The sequence below is a fragment of the Schistocerca gregaria genome, chromosome 1 (genome assembly GCF_023897955.1).
Source record: "Schistocerca gregaria isolate iqSchGreg1 chromosome 1, iqSchGreg1.2, whole genome shotgun sequence".
NCBI lineage: Eukaryota > Metazoa > Arthropoda > Insecta > Orthoptera > Acrididae > Schistocerca > Schistocerca gregaria.
Genome location: NC_064920.1, coordinates 805,645,725 through 805,661,862, shown reverse-complemented (window position 1 = coordinate 805,661,862; position 16,138 = coordinate 805,645,725). Strand labels below are relative to the sequence as shown.

The 16,138-nt window shown below is 39.0% G+C and overlaps 1 protein-coding gene across 3 annotated transcripts in view; it reads left to right on the top strand.

Annotated features, from left to right (window-relative positions):
* The window catches only part of LOC126270374 (protein argonaute-2), a 233,614-nt gene that overhangs the window by 99,779 nt on the left and 117,697 nt on the right, over positions 1 to 16,138 (top strand). For all 3 annotated transcript variants that reach the window (XM_049974065.1, XM_049974066.1, XM_049974067.1), the window contains 2 exons: positions 9,859 to 10,081; positions 12,977 to 13,124. In XM_049974065.1, the coding sequence (XP_049830022.1) occupies positions 9,859 to 10,081; positions 12,977 to 13,124 (371 nt within the window). The remainder of the gene's footprint in view (positions 1 to 9,858; positions 10,082 to 12,976; positions 13,125 to 16,138) is intronic.

The window sequence follows — 16,138 nt, the reverse complement described above, 5'->3', positions numbered from 1 at the left end:
GTTATCGGCTGTTTTAGCAAATGACGTGCGGGCTGTCGACTGCATCTTACTTTTTATCCACCAAAACAATGTGGCGGAGACCATTAAATTTTTAGTTTGAACCTCCATTTCTGTACGGTGTCTTTTTTAGCTCTTTTCCCACTTGCCTATTTTTAGCTGCCGTCTATTACGCCTTATTTAAACTCCCCTCTGTCTTCATGTTCTATAGTTTCGACTTTGACCATGTGACCCCAGTTCTTTTTGTGCCCTAAAGCGAAACAAAACCAAACCAAACCTGTGAGATGTTTCCAGAGTGAAATTTTCACTGTATGGTGTAGCTTGCAACGGGGCGAAATTTCCGGGAATTTGTCAACAATATCCTTTCTTCCAGGACTGCTAGTTCTGCAAGTATCATAGGAGAGCTTCTGTGAAGCTTGGGAGGTATAGTTCAATTCTTTTATCTTGGTGGCTCGCACATGCCTGCCCAGAGGCGGGAGATTGCTGCGTTGCCAGTTGCACACGACGCACGTGTCAAGAGAAGCAGCGCCATAGCATAGCACAGTTCGCAAGCTTACGTTTAGGGGGAAGCTCACAGTTCATGAAGTAAAGCCACCACGGCCGCATTAACCCTTTCGCTGCTACAAAGATGTGCTCCCTGCATTCCGCGCTGTGCGCGACTTTGTCACTGCACTGCTCACATGTGCAGACACGTGGTGTTCCGACTGCTTTGACACTCTTATCATTCGATTCCACAAAAACTATTTGGCCCAAAAATTTGATTTTTACACATCTTCTTGACTGATACCTTCCCCCCATAAATGACTAAATTTTGTTTCTATGTTCAACGCAGTTTTTGTGCAGCATTGAATGTAGTAAACCATTGCACGAAATTTTGAAGAGTTTGCAGAGGTAAAACTCCATAGCGTATCCTTACCATACGGTCGATTTTAGTTTCCACAATGTTGAGAATAAAATGTGGACAAGATACCTAAATTTCATATAAAATTTACTGTATAACAATATCTCATTTAATTTAAGTACCACATAGGTGTCGTATGTAATATTGAGAAATATTCCATCTTTCGCGACTGTAACAAAAGTTTTATTTACACCGGGCACATCTAGCTTTATTTTAAAATACTTTTTGTGAAATCGAATGATAAGTGTGTCAAAGCAGTGGGAACACCATGTGTCTGCACAGGCGAGCAGTGCAGTGATGAAAAAATCGCGCACAGCGCGGAATGCGGGGAGCACGTGACTGCAGCAGTGAAAGGGTTAATGAAGAGACAAAGCACTAGAAATTTCAAAAAACTCCATTCAAACAAATAAAATTCGTGAAGTAAGACACTTCGATATTGTTTTTAAATCAAGAAAATGTTATGCAGTGCACAAGGTTTGAACTCATAACCTTTTGCTTTGGAATGCAAACACCTTAACCGTTACGCTAACGCAATTAGTTGGGGTGTAAAACTCCATGAAGACTCTAACACGTCACGCAAAATACTGACAAACACTGTTGGTATGACTATGAATTACTCATGTTTCGTCGAAGTACAATAGGAAATAAACAATTACCGCTGTTCTTTATTGCGAAAAAGCGGTTTGTGAGATTGATACAAACACCTTTCCTTGCTATCGCCTGAATTAGGAGTCTTATTGCTTGTTTGGTTTAATTAATTAATAGAATATGAAGCAGTTGGTATAAAAAATGTTTTTTCCAAACTTTCTATAAAAGAAAATCTGCTATCAAGACATTGCTTTTGTTCTATTACTTTATTTATGACTGAACGTTTCTAAAACTGGAGACACTCATCCGTGCTCTGCACTGCAGTCGAGATCTGGCAACGTTGTTCTCCGTTCATTGGCTGACTGTGTTTTGTGACGTCAGATCTGCAGAACGAACCTAAACTCGGCCGCCAACATAAATGACGCGCAATTTAGGAGATGAGGTACTGGCAGAAGTAAAGCTGTGAGGTAGGGATGTGAGTCGTGTTTGTATAGCTCAGTGACTAGAGCACTTGCCTGCAAAAGGCAAAGGTCCCATGTTCGAGTCTTAGTCCGGCACAGAATTTAATCTACCAAATGACTGTTCTTCGGAGAGGTCACTAGGCCAGAAGACATCCAAAACATGTGACCTCTTACCTGTGATCAGTAGAACTGGTGAAATGACCCGATGAAAAATCACATTTTTGCATGTGGCCTTTTGAAACATGTTGGTACAGTACACAGTCATGCATGGACCGATTATATTATCAAAAATGTTGTTTCATGGAAATAGGTCAAAGATTAGTGTGATTTATATTCCACATAGAATGGGAGCATCATTTCTAGTGACCAGTTGAAGTGGCACAGTGATAGGACTGGATTTGCATTTGGGAGGCTGGTACTTGAATACTTGTCTGGCCATCCAGATTTAGGTTTTTGTGGTTTCCCTAAACTGTCAATTGCAGGGAATATTCCTTTGGAAAGGGGGCAGTTTCCTTCACCATCCTTTTCAGTCTGAGTGTGTGATGAGTGTTTAATAATCTTGCAGTCATTCGGATGTGACACCCTCCTCCCTCTCTAACTGTATGTTTAATTTGAGCAACATTTGGAAAAAGTCAAAGTATATTGCCATCATTAGGACAATTTAAAATAAAGTAACAAATTTAATTTTCTGATTATAGCTTTATTTTTAATTGTAAAAATGGAATTTCTCAACCGAGGACTTCTGAGGCACATGAAAATTCTGGTGGAAGCAGACTGTTTGTTTTAACAGGAGTTTCAGGAGGAATAGTAAATATTTTAGGAGGTGGTAGTATAGGCTAATTTGAATAAAACATGGCATGTAACATGGGTCCAGTTTTTACTATTTACAGATATACTCCTAATCAAGGAGTAAAGTTTTCATTTCACCTGTTGGCACTTCAGTTGCTACGGGTTGATTTATCAGTTGTCATTTTTATTTTGAAGTTGTATGTGAATTTACATAATTAAATTTTTCAGTTTAATGGTGGTTGTGACTTGTTGCCCAATTTTAGTGTTCTCTTTAAGCATGCCCCACACATTTGCAAATACTGAGTATGTCAGTATGGTATTTACATACCGGTTTGGTAATGGAAATGTGGCTGCTGCTTCTTGCAGAAATGGTAGACTTTCTTAACTGCATAGTACCAAATTCAAGAGTTATTAGTTGTGTTTACTGTAAGTAGGGTGTGACTCGTATAGTGCCAGACATGCTGGACATGTAAATGTGCAGTGTGTGGGTGGGGTATAAGGCATTATTCTTTTTTTAGAACATAGTGCTACAACCATCACACACAATTTCTACTTGTATCAGTGTTGGACATTTTGTATGTGCAGCCTTCATCGTTTACAGTGGAATCAACAGTTTCAGGAATAAGGCAAAGGTAGAGGTTGGAATTTAGTCATTGGCTAGTTTCAAATTGGCAAGTAATCCAGTTAATACTGTGTACTGATGAAGCCATTTTCAGTTTTGGTGGTTCCAGTAAATCTCGTAACTCACTTTGATGGACCGATGAAAGTCCAGATGCTTTTTTGAACAGACATTTCCAAGACAGTTTCTCTATAAATGTGTAGTGTGTTAGGAAGACAATCAGTTTGTTAGGCCTGGTGTCGTACCACATTGTCTTACAGATCGCTCTTACCTAGACTGTCTTGAAAATGAGTTTCCAGCATTATTGGAAAAGGTTTGGCTAAAAGGATAGTATGTTCTTCCAAAATGATGAAGCAACAGTGCATTCTAATTGTCACATGAAACATTCTCCAAACCTAATACTTCCTGGAAGATTGATTGGGAGAAAAGGACACATTTATTGGCCACCAGTTTCTGCAGAGCTTACCCTGTTAGTTTTTTGGATAAGAAGTTCTTGGTTTACTTGTTGCATTAGAGTTGTGATTTTGTCAGAATTTGATGCAATAAGAAAACCAAGAGCTTTTTATTCATGGACTCCATCATGAAATACTCTGTAGCTCTACTTTTAAATTTTTTCCCTGAGCAGATGGCTGAAAGGCAAAATCTACCAAAAAAAAAAAAAAAAAAAAAAAACTAAACACAATACACTAATTGATAGTTGTGATAATGAATAGTGCTGCTCCCATAAAAGACTGCTGAAATTATCTTCAGAAGAGTTATATGTGGTGCTGTCAAGACAGTTTGTGAAAGTGCATGGAAGCCAGATGTGGAATTTAGGAAAATGTTCTTTGAATTTAATCATTTGTCTGTGCTTGACACATTTGGGGAGGTTTTTTTTCGCATTATTTTCTTAACAGTTGTATTGCTGTAACCAGTAAAAATCAAGCACATTATGGAATTTTTCATTCAGATTAGTCTATCCACAACTTCCTGGAATATTTACTGTTCCTCCTGGCTGGGGCAGCTGAATATGCTAGAAATTCTGATTGCTGCTTGTGGATTACTTGTGAGACGGTAGTAATTCAGTACCTGCAAGAAATATACTTCTGCCGCGGCGAATGAGATAAGATCTTCTTCTCCTGCTACATCTTTTCCTGCCTAATGCAAGGTTGACATTTCTGTCAAGTTTCTTTCACTTAATCTAGTTGTCCAAGTTGCACTCCATCGGTTATTTTTCCCCTCTGATTGTCTTAGAATGCAGTCCATACACCTGTTTTTAGGGCTTCCTCTTTCTCTGGCACCTTTCACTGCCATATCTATCAGTCTCCTTGCAACATAACTTTAGTATCTTCTCGTGATATGTCCAGTTCACTGAAGTCTTCTGTCCTGCACTTGGACACTGTAACAACTTGCATGGTTCCTGGATTTTCCAATTTGTAATCCTCAACACCTACATCATGGCTACATCTATCCTATTGCGCTAGTTCCTATTTATTTCCCGTCTCTATACAATAGTGCTAGCTTTACAACTGCCATATTTGCCTTCCCTTTGACTTTGATGTTTACCACTCCAGCCGACTTTAAAACAATTTTTAAACTATTGTTTACTTTCAGTCCCAATTACACATTTTTATACCATATGACTAGTTTCAATCTGCCAGGATCGTCTTCAGATCTATGCAGTTGCATCAGCAACCAGTCATTCCTGTCACAGATTTGTATTCTAATGTGTAGTTCCAATACAGGCACAACAGGTTGCTGATGCTGCTACAGAGATGTGGAGATGATCCAAGGAGATTGTAACTAGTCATGGTGTACAAAAATGTGCAACCAGGATAGAAAATAAATGATATTTTTAAAAATTGTTTGACATTTATATCTTTGTCATAGAGGATTTGAGACATTATTTTCCAATTCTTCCATGCATCTTGCACTCTGTGCCCCTTCTTAAGATTCGAGAGTTCCAGGTGTAGGCTTCAGTTTATTGGTAGAATACTGGGGAAGTGCATCAGTCTATAAAGTAAATTGCTTACAAATTACTCACACAACCCAGTCCAGAATATTGCTCAAGTGTGTGGTGGTTGTTGTTGTTGTTGTTGTTGTGGTCGTGGTCTTCAGTCCTGAGACTGGTTTGATGCAGCTCTCCATGCTACTCTGTCCTGTGCAAGCTTCTTCATCTCCCAGTACCTACTGAAACCTACATCCTTCTGAATCTGCTTAGTGTATTCATCTATTGGTCTCCCTCTATGATTTTTACCCTCCACGCTGCCCTCCAATGCTAAATTTGTGATCCCTTGATGCCTCAAAACATGTCCTACCAACCGATCCCTTCTTCTAGTCAAGTTGTGCCACAAACTTCTGTTCTCCCCAATCCTATTCAATACCTCCTTATTAGTTACGTGATCTATCCACCTTATCTTCAGCATTCTTCTGTAGCACCACATTTCGAAAGCTTCTATTCTCTTCTTGTCCAAACTATTTATTGTCCATGTTTCACTTCCATACATGGCTACACTCCATACAAATACTTTCAGAAATGACTTCCTGACACTTAAATCTATACAAGATGCTAACAAATTTTTCTTCTTCAGAAACGCTTTCCTTGCCATTGTCAGTCTACATTTTGTATCCTCTCTACTTCGACCATCATGTTATTTTACTTCCTAAATAGCAAAACTCCTTTACTACTTTAAGTGTCTCATTTCTTAATCTAATTCCCTCAGCATCACCCGACTTAATTTGAATACATTCCATTATTCACGTTTTGCTTTTGTTGATGTTCATCTTATATCCTCCTTTCAAGACACTGTCCATTCCGTTCAACTGCTCTTCCAGGCCCTGTGCTGTCTCTGACAGAATTACAATGTCACCGGCGAACCTCAAAGTTTTTACTTCTTCTCCATGAATTTTAATACCTACTCCAAATTTTTCTTTTGTTTCCTTTACTGCTTGCTCAATATACAGATTGAATAACATCGGGGAGAGGCTACAACCCTATCTCACTCCTTTCCCAACCACTGCTTCCCTTTCATGCCCCTCGACTCTTATGACTGCCATCTGGTTCCTGTACAAATTGTAAATAGCCTTTCGCTCCCTGTATTTTACCCTTGCCACCTTCAGAATTTGAAAGAGAGTATTCCAGTCAACATTGTCAAAAGCTTTCTCCAAGTCTACAAATGCTAGAAACGTAGGTTTACCTTTTCTTAATCTTTCTTCTAAGATAAGTCGTAAGGTCAATATTGCCTCTAGTGTTCCAACATTTCTACGGAATCCAAACTGATCCTCCCCGAGGTCCGCATCTACCAGTTTTTCCATTCGTCTGTAAAGAATTCGCGTTAGTATTTGCAGCTGTGACTTATTAAACTGATAGTTCGGTAATTTTCACACCTGTCAGCACCTGCTTTCTTTGTGATTGGAATTACTATATTCTTCTTGAAGTCTGAGGGTATTTCGCCTGTCTCATACATCTTGCTCACCAGCTGGTAGAGTTTTGTCATGACTGTTTCACCCAAGGCCGTCAGTAATTCTAATGGAATGTTGTCTACTCCCGGGGCCTTGTTTCGACTCAGGTCTGTGGTGTGTGGTACCTATACCAAATAGGACTAACTGGGGATATGGAACGTATACAGAGAAGGGCAGCATGAATGGTTACAGGTTTGTTTGACCCATGAGAGAGTGTTACAGTGATGTTGAAGAAACTGAATTGGGAGGCTCTTGAAGATAGGGAATATACTACAACCCCCATGTATCACTCAGATTAAAAAAACCATCTGTCCTCAGGTCGCCTTAAAAGAAACCTAATTCAGAGTCCATCCCCTTCAACCAAATAACATTACACATCCTGCTTTCTTAGCCATTGAGCCTGTTATCTCAGAATACAAATTAGACATTCCAAAATAACAGGCATTCAGTAAGGTAAAGCAGTCCTCAAACTCAAGGTTGGTTTTTAATACCTCAGTGTTTTACTAGGCATGATACAGATTTAGGTGGTGTGTCCTTACTTTCCTATGACCTTTGAACTGAGTTAATCACTTACACTCAGGTAGCAAAAGTCATAGGATAGCAATATGCACATATACAGGTGGTGATAATATCCTGCACACAAAGTATAAAAGGGCGGTGGTTTGGCAGAGCTGTCATTTGCACTCAGGTGAGTCATGTGATAATGTTTCTGATATTATTATGGCCAAATGACAAGAATTGACAGACTTTAAATGTGAAATGACAATTGGAGATAGATTCATGGGACATTGGACTGTCTTGAATGACAAATTTCAGGCAGTATCTCTCACCACAGACAGTGCAGTGGCCTATGGCCTTCACTTCAAGACTGGGAGCAGCAGCATTTGGGTTGAGTTGTCTGTGTTAACAGATAAGCATCACTGCTTGAAATAACTGCAGAAACCAAAGTGGAATGTACGAGGAATGTACCCATTATGACAGTGCAACGAAGTTTAGCTTTAGTTAGTGACAGCAGATGACCAACATGATGCCATTCCTAACTGCATGACATCGCTTGCAGCACCCCTCCTGAACCATATTGGTTGGACATAGATGACTGGAAAACTGTGACCCGGCCATATGAGTCCCAGTTTCAATTGGTAAGAGTTGATGGTATTGTTAGTGTGTGGTGCAGACCTTATGAAGCCATGGACCCAAGTTGTCAACAAGGCACTGAGGAAGCTGGTGGTGGCGCTATATCAGTGTGGATTGTATTTTCATGGAATGGATTGGGTCTTCTGATGCAACTGAACCAATCATTGACTGGAAATGGTTATGTACGGCTACTTGGAGACCATCTGCAGCCATTTGCGGATTTCAAGTTCCCGAACAGCAATGTAATTTTTACGGATGACAATGCGCCATACCACTGGGCCACAGTTATTCACGTCAGGTTTGAAGAACATTCTGGACAGTTCAAGCAAATTATTTGGCCGCACAGTTCAAGCAAATTATTTGGCCGCACAGTTCGCTCGGCATAAATGGGACAAAATCGAGAAATCAGTCTGTGCACAAAATACTGCACTTAAACACTTCCGCTATTATGGATGGCTATAGAGGCAGCATGGCACACTCAAGCCATTTGTCATGAGCATTGTATGAAGTATATTTAATTTAACTACTGATGCCTTATGAAGGCCACCTACTGAAGGCCTCAGTGATCCCAGTGATTCATTGTCTGCCTCTGGGGCGCCATTTTATCTATTTGTGGCTTTGTGCTGATGATGCTGGGTGTAGGCCCATGTTTGATTATGAAGGACCAGGATCGACAACAGGAGACTTCAAGTATATAAGAAGCAGCCATAGAAAGATGCTCAGTCATCAGGACCAACTGAGGGGGACAACAAATAAACTTGCCAAAATATCATAAAATCTGGGTGGCACTACCATGTGGACTACCTGACATCAGTTCAAAATAATTATATAGCATGGAAACCTAATATCATATAACAGGAAGGATGTTATTGTAATATGATTTCCATTAAGTGGTTTTTCTAATACAATGTAACAAACCAGTGTTGCTGCTGCTTAAGCAAACTCAAAATATGTGTTAATTACTTGTGTAAAATACATGTTATGCAACTGTGTTTTACCATGGTACCACTTTATGTTGACTGACATAAAGTTTCTAAATAACATTATTGGTTGTAAAAAGAATTAGTACTTTCCAAACTGTGGATCTCCAGTCATACTCTGAGATGAGCCAGGGATCTCTTTTGCTGTATGGCGAAATTTTTCCTTGATTTTGAAACTGATGAGGAGCCTAAAGCGTGGTGTTTTTTCATGTTTGCTCTTCCATGGTAGTCACCTGTTGATCTTAATCAAAACATGTGACTTACTGAATTATATTTGTGTTTAATAGATTTTGCTATGTCGGTTTGTTTTTCATGACAATTTATAGCTCTTGAATAATGTCTGCCCTAAGAACAGCAAAGTACTGAAGCTTTGACCTTTGAGGTATATAATACATCCTCAATTTTCTTACTATGTTATTAGTTGCAGTTGATTTTATGTTGTTATTAAGTCAGTTTGTTTATTTGTGTTCATTTGGTTAAAATGAAAATCCTGATATTTGACAATCACACTTTGAATTCAGCACACAGTAGATGTTAAATGGTTGCCAGAAGTTCATCTCCTGCTATTTTATTTTTTACATATATCCTGTACACTTCATATTCAGCATTATGTTACACCCAAAATTGAGAAATGGTGGGAAAGGCATTTCTGTACCGTAAAAGAAGTTGCTCAAGCTACTTATTTGAAATTGAAAGGAAGTGCATAGAACCGTGTAAGTGTTCCTGGAAAGTTCTTATACAAAAAGCAAGTGTTTTTCCACCTCTCTTCATAGACGGTTGTTATGTTATGCCATATTTTTTATGTTTTTGCTTCCAAGGAGTGTTTGTTTTAGTACAAAGATTGATATTACTTAATGTTGTCTGTGTAGAATGTTAATGTAATTATGTTTGTTTAGTATAAAGTACTAAATTTTCACACCTTTGCTTCTTATTTATTATTATTTACAGTTTCTGCTACTGCTTTTTACAAAGCACAGCCGGTTATAGAGTTCATGTGTGAGGTCCTGGACATACGGGATATAAATGAGCAGCGTAAACCACTGACAGATTCTCAACGTGTTAAATTCACGAAAGAAATAAAAGGTTTGAAAATTGAAATAACTCATTGTGGAACAATGCGACGAAAATACAGAGTCTGTAATGTTACAAGGAGGCCAGCACAGATGCAATCGTAAGTGTACAGTAACTCAAGTCTCTTTATTATTGATGTGTGTTTATTTCTGTCATGTCATCACATACCCCCCCCCCCCCCCCCCCCCTTCGTTTGGCCCACTCATTTAACACACAGCCGTAAAATGACAGCGTTTACATGCAACTATTCACTTGTCGAAATAAATGCCTTTGAATTTTACAGATATTTAAGTCTTAAGCCACTCTCCTTGAAATTGTCAGTTACTGATTTTGTAAAGTAATCGCAGAACCAGTTTTTGCCAGTATTAATACAGAAAACTCCATCCACTTATTTAACAAGTCAATGAAATAAATGAATATTTGCAAAAAAAAAAAAAAAAAAAAAAAAAAAAAAAAAAAAAAAAAAAAAAAAAAAAAAAAAAAGTGACACATTGCAGTTTTCTGTATGTATATTGACTACAGAGCCACAGATTTTAGAATGTCTGTATTGAATAGGCATACAAGGGAACTGCACCTGCTGATTATCATTGATCTCATCAAAATTTAAGGTATATGTAAGGCTTGGCCATAAATGAAAGTGACTGAAGTGGGAGCTTCAGATGACTTAAGTATTAAGGAAAAAGTAGCACTTTTGGCACAAGTCATGTGAGGCATGAGTCATTTATCTTGGCCTGTTTTCCAGGCAGACCTTGTGGGATTGTGTACCTAGGCAGAAACATTTTTAAATTTTCAGATTTTTATGTTACTTACACTGAAAATAAACAGAAATAAAGTTCAGATATATTAATTAATACTTTCATAAAAGGCATGAAAGGGAAAGCTGAAAGAAGATTTGGGATTTCAAAAAATTTTCAAGCTAGGGTTACACTCGAATGTACTCCGCTCTGGCAATCCTGCGACGTCTGCTTCTGTCATAAATTAAAGAATTTGATCAAAAAGCTTATGACTGCTCTTGTCTCATTCATAGAGAGAAAAAGCAAGCACATCCCAAGAAGACTGCTTTAGCATACATTAAATTGTACATCATCAGCTATCCTCGCCATTGTTTGGCAAAATGATGTGGTAAGCATGGTTTGCTGCCAAACTGTGTAATAACAGAGAACCTTTTATGACTGTAAGCAGCATTTCGTTTTTCTATATGATACTTGGAAACAAAAGTGTAATTGTAAAATCGGTCATTATAACCTGTGCAATATGCTAAGAAAATTACTGGTTTTTGTTTTTATCATGAATATCGCCTCAGCATTTGTAAATTACCAACTGTAAAATAATAAAAGTATCTAATTTTATTTGTATGCCCTACAATCCCTCCCTGGAAATTTATTTATATTCCTGAATTTTCCTTTGCCATTCCTTTTCATGCATTTTATGAAAATCTTAATAAATGCACAATATTGAGCGTTAATTCAGTTTATTTGCAGTGTATGTAATGTAAAAATTGAAAGAAAAGGAAAAGTTTCTGCATAGGGACTCAAACTCATGACCCTTGGATTACCATTCTGTACTTTTACCACTGTATCAGCCACTGCCTGGAAGCTAGGCTAACATAAATGACTCGTGTCTGGCCTGACCCGCACCAGAAAATACTATTTTCTAAATGCCTGATTGTCTAGATTTCCCACTTCTGTCACTTTAATTTCTGGCAAAGCCCTGAACAGATTGTAAATTTGGGCAAAATCGGTGATGGAGAGTAGGTGTGGTCCCCTTGTTAGTCTTGTCCAGGTTTAGGAGTGCTTCATCACTCATTCTACTTCATATTTGAGTTTTGTAAAAGGTGATTGTGCATCAGACCATCATTAATGCCTTTTACCAAGTGCTAGCTGACAAAGCCGTCATTGCCTTAGTATCCATTTTGCCAATTTAATTTTGTAAATGAAACAAAAAATGCACTGTCTTTGTAGTGTGCACTTTCCGTACTCTGGGTGCAGCTGGTTTGCATGTTTAGGATGCAATTTTGTAAATATTTCTGTGGCAACACCTCTTCATAGCTCTATAGATGGCTGTCGTTTTCACCTAAACCCGTTTGTGGTTCACAGTTGAAAGCTGAAGGCTGCCAGAAGTGCTGCCAGGTGTCGGAGATTTCTTTAAGCTGACTCGACTGTAGAAGTAGTGAAGGATGCGTGTATTAATCTTTATGCAGGATGTTGTATTTTTTTCCCATGTATCTCAGTGTTTATGATATCAAACAATGGAAAATCCAGGGTGAATTTAACAGTATTATGAAAGAAGTAGTTGCTACTCGCTATATAGTGAAGATACTGAGTTGCTGATAGGCACAAAAAAAGACCTTTTGGCCAAATGACACACACACACACACACACACACACACACACACACACACACACACTCGACCATGGTCCATGGCAGCTGAAGCCACAGTACAAGCAGCAGCAGCAGTGCATGATGAGAGGCGCAACTGGGTGGTGGTAAGGAGGAAGCTGGGCTGGGGTGGGAAGGGGGAGGGATAGCAGCCATTGTCTCCAGGCTCCAGTGGCCGGAGACAGTAACCGTGTGTGTGTGTGTGTGTGTGTGTGTGTGTGTGTGTGTGTGTGTGTGTGTGTGTTTTCTATTTCAGGAGGAGGACTTGGTCAGAAGGCTTAGTATTTTAACAGTAGTTTTCGTCGTGCCTGTCTGCGACTGAATAATTCCTCTGTGTGGCGAGTAGCCTCCTATCCTCTCCATGTTGTTACAATTAGGAGTACCACATATGGGCAGGGACCCAGCTGCGTCATCTTCTGTTAAGTTTTTATGGCACAGAAATGAATTGCTATTGACGTACACGAATCGTTGGAGGCCTTTCTTTCATTTGTTTTCCTAAGTTAACATTGTTACATGTAGCAGGAACTGTAGCTCAGTCCACCACATATTAAAAATTGTGAATCATGTGTTTGCTAGTTCAAATTTTATAACTTCAATGTTTTTCCATTTTGCATAGGTTTCCACTGCAGCTAGAGAATGGTCAGACAGTTGAGTGTACTGTAGCTAAATATTTTCTTGATAAATATAAAATGAAGCTAAGGTACCCCCACCTGCCTTGTCTACAGGTCGGACAGGAGCATAAACATACATACTTGCCACTGGAGGTAAGTGTCTGTATAGTAACCCTTTTTGTTTAATTCTAACGCATAGTCTACCAGGTCTTTTTTTTTTTTGCTACACTGTCCCAGGTGCAGTCTGACAGACCGCTGTATTTAAATAGCCATGAAAATTGCATTCAGTAATTTAATTGAAACTGTGTAGTTTTTTATATGAAATGTTACATTAATATCACACAAAAATAGATCCAAATAAATTTTAAAGTTTATTTTTACAAAAAAAAGTGCATTTAAACCAAAAACTCCACAAAATGAAAATAATACAGCATGATGGTGTTAATGCTATGAAAATTCAAATACCTTGCACTCTATATTTTACTGTTTGCTGTATTTTTATTTTATTTTTATATACATGTAGCAGTAAAAAACTTCCATAAAACATTCAAAAAATTAAAATTATGTCAGTACTTTTCAGGTTTTTAGGTTCCTTCTCAGAAGTTTTCTTTACTTTTGCTGAAAATTTTTGTAGAGATATCAAGTTAGATTGGATTTTTGCAACAATGACTAATATAAAGCATCTTTTTCTTCTTTTTTGGATGGAATATGTTCTGCGTTTTCCCAATCTTTCTACAGTGACTTTTATTCGTGGTTCTGCTACACCCTAAACGTGCTGAATGGTTGCACGAAATCCGCAAAGTATGTGGCAGTTGTTGGCCCGCTTTTTATCTTTGATTTTGCCAATGAGTTTGCAAGCTTCTTTAAAAAATTAAAGTGGTTCAACAGATTATCGTCTTTATAGGAATTGGAAAGGACAAATGCCTTTACCCCACTTTTGTCCAACATATGGAAAAATAATGCCATTGACCATAATTGGAAGAGGCTTCGACAGCTAGCGATATTGTTTCAATGAAACACTGTGTGATTATGATTAAACTTTCCCTATTTAACACATTATAACATGGAAACTAACTTCCGTACGAGTACCAAGCTTTGTAGCATTGATGTCCAGAGTATGGTGTGCATGATTTCCATGCAGCACAGTGCTACTGTCCAGTTCCAACTATGGCTAACTGCCATCTGGTTTCTGTACAAATTGTAAATAGCCTTTCGCTCCCTGTATTTTACCCTTGCCACCTTTAGAATTAGAAAGAGAGTATTCCTGTCAACATTGTCAAAAGCTTTCTCTAAGTCTACAAATGCTGGAAACTTAGGTTTCCCTTTCCTTAATCTAGCTTCTAAGATAAGTCATAGGGTCAGTATTGCCTCACGTGTTCTACGGAATCAAAACTGATTTTCCCCGAGGTCGGCTTCTACCAGTTTTTTCATTCGTGTGTAAAGAATTAGAGTTAGTATTTTGCAGCTGTGGCTTACTAAACTGATAGTTCGGTAAATTTCACATCTGCCAACACCTGCTTTCTTTGGGATTGGAGTTACTATATTCTTCTTGAAGTCTGAGGGAATTTCGCCTGTCTCATACATCTTGCACACCAGACTGGCTTTCCCAAGGCTGTCAGTAGTTCTAATGGAATGTTGTCTACTCCCGGGGCCTTGTTTCGACTTAGGTCTTTCAGTGCTCTGTCAAACTCTTCACGCAGTATCATATTTCCCATTTCATCTTCATCCTCATTCTCTTCCATTTCCATAATATTGTTACCAAGAACATCGTCCTTGTATAGACCCTCTATATACTCCTTCCACCTTTCTGTCTTCCCTTCTTTACATAGAACTGGGTTTCCATCTGAGCTCTTGATGTTCATACAAGTGGTTCTCTTTTCTCCATAGGTCTCTTTAATTTTCCTGTAGGCAGTATCTATCTTACCCTTAGTGAGATAAACATCTACATCCTTACATTTGTCCTGTAGCCATCCCTGCTTAGCCATTTTGCACTTTCTGTCTATCTCATTTTTGAGACGTTTGTATTCCTTTTTGCCTGCTTCATTTACTGCATTTTTGTATTTTCTCCTTTCATCAGTTAAGTTCAGCATCTCTTCTGTTACCCAAGGGTTTCTACCAGCCCTCGTCTTTTTACCTATTTGATCCTCTGCTGCCTTCACTACTTCATCCCTCAGAGCTACCCATTCTTTTTCTACTGTGTTTCTTTCCCCCATTCCTGTCAATTGTTCCCTTATGCTCTCCCTGAAACTCTGTACAACCTCTGGTTCTTTCAGTTTATCCAGGTCCCATCTCCTTCAACTCCCACCGTTTTGCAGTTTCTTCAGTTTTAAGCTACAGTTCATAACCAATAGATTGTGGTCAGAGTCGACATCTGCCCCTGGAAATGTCTTACAATTTAAAACTTGGTTCCTAAATCTCTGCCTTACCATTATATAATCTATCTGATACTTTTTAGTATCTCCAGGGTTCTTCCATGTACATGTAAATAAAATAGAAAGAAACTTCCACATGGGAAAAATATATTAAAAACAAAGATTCCAAGACTTACCAAGCGGGAAAGCGCCGGCAGACAGGCACAATGAACAAAACACACAAACACACACACGGAATTACTAGCTTTCGCAACCGATGGTTGCTTCTTCAGGAAGGAGAGGGAAAGACGAAAGGATGTGGGTTTTATGGGAGAGTGTAAGGAGTCATTCCAATCCCGCGAGCGGAAATACTTCCCTCAGGGGGAAAAAAGGACAGGTGTACGCGCGCGCGCACGCACACACACGCACACACACACACACACACACACACACACACACACACACATCCATCCGCACATACACAGACACTGACACAAGCCTTTAAATGTGTCTGCTTGTGTCTTTGTATGTGCGGATGGACGTGTGTGTGTGTGTGTGTGTGTGTGTGTGTGTGTGTGTGTGTGTGTGTGTGTGTGTGTGTGTGTGTGCGCGCGCTTGCGCGCGCGCGCGCGTGTGTACACCTGTCCTTTTTTTCCCCCTGAGGGAAGTCTTTCCGCTCCCGGGAGTGGAATGACTCCTTACCCTCTCCCTTAAAACCCACATCCTTTCGTCTTTCCCTCTCCTTCCTGAAGAAGCAACCATCGGTTGCGAAAGCTAGTAATTCTGTGTGTGTGTTTGTGTGTTTTGTTCATTGTG